This window comes from Lolium perenne, chromosome 4, assembly GCF_019359855.2.
Source record: "Lolium perenne isolate Kyuss_39 chromosome 4, Kyuss_2.0, whole genome shotgun sequence".
NCBI classification, from domain to species: Eukaryota; Viridiplantae; Streptophyta; class Magnoliopsida; order Poales; family Poaceae; genus Lolium; species Lolium perenne.
Window position 1 is genome coordinate 73,817,342 of NC_067247.2, and position 8,995 is coordinate 73,826,336.

General features: G+C 48.8%; 1 protein-coding gene across 1 annotated transcript; it reads right to left on the reverse strand.

The window, feature by feature from the left end:
- Positions 1 to 7,505: 7,505 nt before the first annotated feature.
- LOC127293644 (uncharacterized) lies at positions 7,506 to 8,642 on the reverse strand. Its single transcript, XM_051323287.2, has one exon. It carries the CDS (start codon positions 8,522 to 8,524, stop codon positions 7,799 to 7,801), a length of 726 nt encoding a protein of 241 aa, XP_051179247.1. The 5' UTR covers positions 8,525 to 8,642; the 3' UTR covers positions 7,506 to 7,798.
- Between the last annotated feature and the right edge of the window lie 353 nt (positions 8,643 to 8,995).

The window sequence follows — 8,995 nt, forward strand, 5'->3', positions numbered from 1 at the left end:
TAGTTTTTAAGGCTATTTTGTCCCATGAGCTATATATTGCAAAGGTGAATGATGGAATTTTAAAGGTAGCACTCAAGCAATTTACTTTGGAATGGCGGAGAAATACCATGTAGTAGGTAGGTATGGTGGACACAAATGGCATAGTAGTTGGCTCAAGGATTTTGGATGCATGAGAAGTATTCCCTCTCGATACAAGGTTTAGGCTAGCAAGGTTATTTGAAGCAAACTCAAGGATGAACAAGTGCAGCAAGACTCACATAAAAGACATATTGTAAACATTATAAGGCTCTACACCGTCTTCCTTGTTGTTCAAAACTCAATACTAGATATTATCTAGACCTTAGAGAGACCAAATATGCAAATCAAATTTTAGCAAGCTCTATGTATTTCTTCATTAATGGGTGCAAAGCATATGATGCAAGAGCTTAAACATGAGCACAACAATTGCCAAGTATCACATTATCCAAGACATTTTAGAATTACTACATGTAGCATTTTCCAATTCCAACCATATAACAATTTAACGAAGAAGAAACTTCGCCATGAACATTATGAGTAAAGCCTAAGGACACATGTGTCCATATGCAACAGCGGAGCGTGTCTCTCTCGCACAAAGTGAATGCTAGGATCCATTTTATTCAAACAAAAACAAAAACAAAAACAAACCGACGCTCCAAGTAAAGAACACAAGATGTGATTGAATAAAAATATAGTTTCAGGGGAGGAACCTGATGATGTTGTCGATGAAGAAGGGGATGCCTTGGGCATCCCCAAGCTTAGACGCTTGAGTCTTCTTAAAATATGCAGGGGTGAACCACGGGGGCATCCCCAAGCTTAGAGCTTTCACTCCTCTTGATCATAGTATATCATTCTCCTCTCTTGACCCTTGAAAACTTCCTTCACACCAAACTTCAAGCAAACTCATTAGAGGGTTAGTGCATCATTAATAATTCACACATTCAGAGGTGACACAATCATTATTTTCACTTCTGTACATTGCATAATGCTACTGGACATTAATGGATCAAAGAAATAAATCCAACATAGCAAAAGAGGCAATGCGAAATAAAAGGCAGAATCTGTCAAAAACAGAACAGTCCGTAAAGACGAATTTAAAGCTGGCACCAGACTTGCTCAAATGGAAAAACTCAAAACTAATGAAAGTTGCGTACATATCTGAGGATCACGCTCGTAAATTGGCAGATTTTTTCGAATTTTCTACAGAGAACTGTGCCCAGATTCGTGACAGACAGCAATGCTGTTTCTGCGCAGCGATCCCAAATATAACATCAACTTTGACATAGAAACTTTACTTGGCACAAAAACATGATAAGGAGAGGTTGCTACAGTAGTAAACAACTTCCAAGACTCAACAAAACAAAAAATTGCTGTAGGTAAAAACATGGGTTGTCTCCCATAAGCGCTTTTCTTTAACGCCTTTCAGCTAGGCGCAGAAAGTGCAAATCAAGTATTATCGATAGTAGAAGCATCAACATCATAGCTTGTTCTAATAATAGAATCAAAAGGCAACTTCATTCTCTTTCTAGGGAAGTGTTCCATACCTTTCTTGAGAGGAAATTGATATTTAATATTACCTTCCCTCATATCAATAACAGCACCAACGGTTCGAAGAAAGGTCTTCCCAATACAATAGGACAAGATGCATTGCATTCGATATCCAAGACAACAAAATCAACGGGGACAAGGTTATTATTAACCGTAATGTGCACATTATCAATCCTCCCCAAAGGTTTCTTTTTAACATTATCGGCAAGATTAACATCCAAATAACAATTCTTCAATGGTGGCAAGTCAAGCATATCATAAATCTTTCTAGGCATAACAGAAATACTTGCACCAAGATCACATAAAGCATTACATTCAAAGTCATTGAATTTCATTTTAATGATGGGCTCCCAACCATCTTCTAACTTTCTAGGAATAGAAGTTTCAAGTTTTAGTTTCTCTTCTCTAGCTTTTATGAGAGCATTTGTAATATGTTTTGTAAAGGCTAAATTTATAGCACTAGCATTAGGACTTTTAGCAAGTTTTTGTAAGAACTTTATAACTTCAGAGATGTGGCAATCATCAAAATCTAAATCATTATGAGTTACAGCAATGGGATCATTGTTCCCAAGGTTGGAAAAAATTTCAGCAGTTTTATCACAAGCAGTTTAAATGATTTTAGCAATTTCAGGCAGTTTTGTACGCTTTGCACTAGGAGTAGAAACATTGCCAACACCAATTATTTTACCATTGATAGTAGGAGGTGCAGCAACATGTGGAGAATTAGCATTACTAGTGGTGGTAATAGTCCAAACTTTAGCTATATTATTCTCTTTAGCTAGTTTTTCATTTTCTTCTCTATCCCACCTAGCACGCAGTTCAGCCATTAATCTTATATTCTCATTAATTCTAACTTGGATGGCATTTGCTGTAGTAGTAATCTTATTATCAATATCATTATTAGGCATAACTTTCAATTTTAAAAGATTTACATCAGAGGCAAGTCTATCAACTCTAGAAGCGATAGTATCAATTTTATCAAGCTTTTCCTCAACAGATTTGTTAAAAGCAGTTTGTGTACTAATAAATTCTTTAAGCATAGCTTCAAGACCAGAGGGTACATTCCTATTATTGTTGTAAGAATTCCCATAAGAATTACCATAACCATTACCATTAGCAGAAGGATATGGCCTATAGTTATTACCAGAATTGTTCCTATAAGCATTGTTGTTGAAATTATTATTTTTAATGAAATTCACATCAACATTTTCTTCTTGAGCAACCAATGAAGCTAAAGGAACATTATTTGGATCAACATTAGATCTACCATTCACAAGCATAGACATAATCACATCAATCTTATCACTCAAGGAAGAGGTTTCTTCAACAGAATTTACCTTCTTACCTTGTGGAGCTCTTTCCGTGTGCCATTCAGAGTAATTTATCATCATATCATCAAGAAGTTTTGTAGCCGTCCCCAATGTGATGGACATAAAGGTACCTCCAGCAGCTGAATCCAATAAATTCCGCGAAGAAAAATTTAGTCCTGCATAGAAGGTTTGGATGATCATCCAAGTAGTCAGTCCATGGGTTGGGCAATTTTTTACCAAAGTTTTCATTCTCTCCCATGCTTGAGCAACATGTTCAGTATCTAATTGTTTAAAATTCATTATGCTACTTCTCAAAGAAATAATTTTAGCGGGAGGATAATATCTACCAATAAAAGCATCCTTGCATTTAGTCCATGAATCAATACTATTCTTAGGCAAAGATAGCAACCAATCTTTAGCTCTTCCTCTTAATGAGAAAGGAAACACTTTCAATTTAATAATATCACCATCTACATCTTTATACTTTTGCATTTCACAAAGTTCAACAAAATTATTGAGATGGGCAGCAGCATCATCAGAACTAGCACCAGAAAATTGATCTCTCATAACCAAGTTCAGTAAAGCAGGTTTAATTTCAAAGAATTCTGCTGTAGTAGCAGGTGGAGCAATAGGTGTGCATAGGAAATCATTATTATTTGCATTTGTGAAGTCACACAACTTAGTATTTTCGGGGTATTCATTTTAGCAACAGTAAATAAAACAAACTAGATAAAGTAAATGCAAGTAACTAATTTTTTTGTGTTTTTGATATAGAGAGCAAGACAGTAAATAAAGTAAAACTAGCAACTAATTTTTTTGTATTTTGATTTAGTGCAGCAAACAAAGTAGTAAATAAAATAAAGCAAGACAAAAACAAAGTAAAGAGATTGAGAAGTGGAGACTCCCCTTGCAGCGTGTCTTGATCTCCCGACAACGGCGCCGAGAAAAAGAGCTTGATGGCGTGTAACTCACACGTTCGTTGGGAACCCCAAGAGGAAGGTATGATGCGCACAGTAGCAAGTTTTCCCTCAGAAAGAAACCAAGGTTTAATCGAACCAGGAGGAGCCAAGAAGCACGTTGAAGGTTGATGGTCGCGAAATGTGATGCGGCGCAACACCAGGGATTCCGGCGCCAACGCGGAACCTGCACAACACAACCCAAGTACTTTGTCCCAACGAAACAGTGAGGTTGTCAATCTCACCGGCTTGCTGTAACAAAGGATTAAACGTATCGAGTGGAAGATGTTTGCAAAGAAAACAGTAAAACACAATTGCAGTAGATTGTATGCTATGTAAAGAATAGGACCGGGGTCCACAGGGCACTGGAGGTGTCTCTCCCATAAGATAAAAGCATGTTGGGTGAACAAATTACGATCGGGCAATTGACAAATAGAGAAAGGCATAACAATGCATATACATGATATGATAAATATAGTGAGATTTAATCCGGGCATTACGACAAAGTACATAGACCGCCATCCAAGCTGCATCTATGCCTAAAAAGTCCACCTTCGAGGTTATCGTCCGAACCCCCTCCCGGTATTAAGTTGCTAAGCAACGAGACAATTGCATTAAGTATGGTGCGTAATGTAATCAACAACTACATCCTTAGACATAGCATCAATGTTTTATCCCTAGTGGCAACAGCACATCACAACCTTAGAACCTACTGTCACGATCCCAGATTCAATGAAGGCATGAACCCACTATCGAGCATAAATACCCCCTCTTGGAGTTAAGAGCAAAAACTTGGCCAGAGCCTCTACTAATAACGGAGAGCATGCAAGATCATAAACAACACATAAACAATAGATTGATAATCACCATAATCATAGTACTCTCTATCCATCGGATCCCGACAAACACAACATATAGTATTACAGATAGATGATCTTGATCATGTTAGGCAGCTCACAAGATCCAACAATGAAGAACCACAAGGAGAAGACGACCATCTAGCTACTGCTATGGACCCATGGTCCAGGGGTGAACTACTCACTCATCACTCCGGAGGCGACCATGGCGGTGTAGAGTCCTCCGGGAGATGAATCCCCTCTCCGGCAGGGTGCCGGAGGCGATCTCCTGAATCCCCCGAGATGGGATTCGCGGCGGCGGCGTCTCTGGAAGGTTTTCCGTATCGTGGCTCTCGATGCGGGGGTTTCGCGACGGAAGGTTTTAGTAGGCGGAGGGTCAACGCGGGGGGCCACACGAGGGGCCCAGGGGGTAGGTCGGCGCGGCCAGGGCTTGGGCCGCGCCGGCCACCCCTCTGGCCGCCTCGTGGCCCCACTTCGTTATCTCTTCGGTCTTCTGGAAGCTTCGTGCAAAAATAGGACCCTGGGCGAAAGTTTCGTCCAATTCCGAGAATATTTCTTTACTAGGATTTACGAAACCAAAAGCAGTGACTTGACAAGCGGCTCTTCGGCATCTTGTTAATAGGTTAGTTCCAGAAAATGCATAAATATGACATATAATGTGCATAAAACATGTAGGTATCATCAATAAAGTAGCATGGAACATAAGAAATTATCGATACGTTGGAGACGTATCAGTCGTCGCTGCTGGCGATGAGCCGCTACTGCCGCTCATACTCCGCCAGTAGCGCCGCCTGCGACGCTTCCTCTGGCTCCTCCTTCACCTCCGGCTTCGGGATGAGGAGGGCGCCGCCGCGCCTCCCTTGCTGCCGCCGGCTGCCGCTGCCGCCACGCCTCGTGTTGACGGGCGTCGCCGGCTCCTCCTTCACCTCCCGTTTGGGAACGGTGTACAGTGCCGACCGGTAAGACGAGGACGGCGTCGATCGCGCCGGTCCTGAGGAAGAAGAGTGCGAGGAGGACGAGTACGTCGTCCTCCTCGGCTGCCATTGAGGAGACGGCGGCGACAACGGCATCTCCAGCCTTGGAGCGCCGTTGCGGATGCCGCGGATGACGTTGTCGAGGGTGCGCCCCGGAACGACCCAGAACAGGGCGCGGCCGTCCTTGTTCCAGCTGTTGGGGCCGCCGACGAGGTTCTCGGTGCTGTGCATATCGACGTCGTACTTCGCCTTGAAGTACGTCGTCCACCAGGCGTCGTTTTTGGTGACCGCCCACGTTGGATCCAACCGCTCTGCGGGGGTGAGTTGAGCCCGCCGGGCCTTGATGGCGTCCCTCCATTGATCCGTGTCCGGCTTCGGCGGCGGCGGGATGCCAATGCCGTTCACGGCCATCTTCCAGCCGCCGGCCTTGGCGGCCGCATGTCCGGCGGGGCCCGGATACGGGCGTGGTACGGCGCCCACGCTGCGCCACGGTGAGGCTGCGCGGCGAAGCCGTTCGCCGCGGCGATCTTGCGGGAGGACGAGGTCGACATTTTTGGAGCGGCGAGGAGAAGATGCGGGAGGGGAGGCGGCGGCGACGATAAGATGAGCGGCGAGAACTGCAAGGCGTCTTAAAACAGCGGCGGCAGCGGGTGATTGCACGCAATAACTCCGGCGCGGACGGCCACGCGGCCATGCACGACGAGACGCGTCCCTGCGTCGCCTGGGAAAACAGGGACGCCATTAACGTTGCTTGACCAAAGGTAGGCGACGGGGTTTTAGCCTTCTGTGCCGCTGACGGGTTGGCCCCGCCACTCCCCGCCTCGCTTTTCGTTGTGTCCGGCGTGCCCGGTGCGTCTCCTGTGGGACGGGGACGGGCTCGGGGCGCCGGACACCGTATGGGGGGCGCGCCGGACAAAAGTAGGCTTTGGGGGACGCGGCTGGAACGGTTTTTTTGTCCGGCGCGCCCCAAATCCCTTTGGGAAACACTTTAGGGGACGCGACTGGAGATGCTCTAACTTCAAGCTCCAATCAGAACTCGAGATCCGCTCTAAGCTACGGGCATGGAGCCCAAACTCGGCATGCAGCCGAAATCACAACACCTACAGCTATATATCCTACACCTAACTAGTCCGGCACCGCTCCTGAAACCAACTTCGATCTGCTATTCCGGCGGAGCGGCCAGCAGATCGGCCAGCCTTCGGGGTCAAGTATTGTAGCTCCTTGATAGAGGATAAGGGGGAAAGTGTTTTTTTAAGAGGCGATAAATGGAAGTCCCTTTTGGTGGACAAGTCTTGTTTCTACTCCAACCAAAAGGGTTTCACGTCGTCTTCATTCACCATCCATAGCAGACTACTATCTTGTTTCTGAAAAGTTTCCGCACACTCCACATTGACATCTTCCTTATCACAAGCAAGAGCGAAGAAAGTATACTAGTACGCGGAAGGCGCTTCGTCGTCGTCGTCGTCAACATTATAGTACGGAGTACTATACTGGACTCGGCCGCCTGCTGCGATTGCTGAAGCAAGAAAAAAGATGGATCCCCCGCACAAGCAACGGGGTCGGCGATCCACGCTCTTGCCGCTACTTCTGCCTCACCCACGCCTACTTGTTCCCCAAATCCTACTATGACGTCTTGACAACGACTTAATTAAGTTGTCGTCGATGGCGGCCTAATAATCGTTCTCGAATATCCCTGCCGTAACCGAGACGCGTTGCCATCGTCAGCGTATTCGATTGTCCATGTCGCGCGTACCCGAGACGCATGAAACCCTCACTAGCAGCTAAGAGATGCAATTCGCAAGAACTCGCACGGAATCAAAGAAACTCAAGAACTAGGAGAACTGGCATGATCAATTGCTCTTCAATTTCATAATAATGAAGCAACAGAATCAATAATCTGTACAAGGAATCCACGCGAGTGGTAGGATCGTCCGATTACTCGATCACAGTTCATCCTCGCGTCGCGTGCAGGGGGAAACCTGATTGGAAAGAATCAATGTGCTTCCTGCTTCCCCCAATAGATCGATCTTCAGGCCTCGATCGGTTTCGTTTTCTCCGATCGACCGGAGGCACCGCATTGGCGGCGTCGTCAGGAGGTTCTATGCTAGTAGTGGTACATCGGCGGCGGCTATGGGCTATCGGCGGTGGCCGGAGAGGCGGTTGAGCCAGGCGTTGCGGAGCTGGAGCTCGAGGGGCTCCCCGAAGCACTGCGCGCGGGCGAGGCAGAAGTGGGTGCAGAAGCCGGCGGGCGAGCGGACGCGGCAGGTGTCGAGCACGTAGCAGGCGGCGCACTCCATGCCGCGCGCCTGCACGACGAGGCCCCAGACCTGGCGCGCCGCCTCGGCGCCGTCCTCGACCGCCGCGGCCGCGACCTGCTCGACGAGGATGATCCCGTCGGGCCGGCGCTGGGCGCCGCCCTTGCCCCACCGCCGCCGCACGTCGGGCCAGGTCTCCGCGGAGGCCGGCTCGCGCTGGACCGTGACGCCGCCGCCGTCCCGGTCGTTGTCGCGGAAGAGGTGGACCAGGAACGGGGCTTCGCCGACGTGCCGCACGATCTCCGCGATCGACTCCCGCATCCACCCCTCCACCCGCTCCTCCCCGACCTCCTCCGCCTCCTCGTCGTCGCTTTCGCCGAACACGGACTCCAACAGCCCGGGCTCGCGCTGCTCTCGCCGGACTGGCTGCAGCGCCCGGGGCGGCCCGTCCGCGACGAGGGCCCGCGCGCGCGCAGAGGATGAGGACGCTCGCCTGGTCAGGGGCGGCAGGAAGGACGAGGTGGTCACCCGCCGCGGCGAGAAGGACACCGACGAGGCCGACGCCGGGCCGCACCCCCGCACGGAGGTAGCCGCCGCCGCCGCCATCGACCGATCGACCGCTCCTCCTCCCCCTCCTCCTTCCTCTGCCCTCTGACGACGACGACGCGGCGGTAAATAGCAGGAGCAGCAGCAGTGGATCGACGGTGCGGTGCTCGCGCTTTGCGGCGGCGCCAAGCGAGAGTTGCGGGTACAAATAGGTTGAGACGGTCCGATGGGAGGAAGGCGAAGCTTACACGGCAGAGGATTCCGAGCCGTGGCGACCTTCCCAACCGCTTTCGCACGCCAAATCCTACGTGGCGTCCGACGTGGACGCGGTTCCGGGATCCTCTGCGCCGAGACTCCATCCGTGGCCGTCCCTGCGATGGGATATGCGGTGTTTTAGTGGCCAAGATCGGTGTTTGGTGTTAGGCGGGGAGAGGGGAGCGTGGGGCGCGTCGGCGCGCGTGCCCGGGCACGCTCCGGCACGGGCGGGCGGGAGGCGGGAAGGGGGTTTGCGCACTGGAGCGGAGCGCCAGG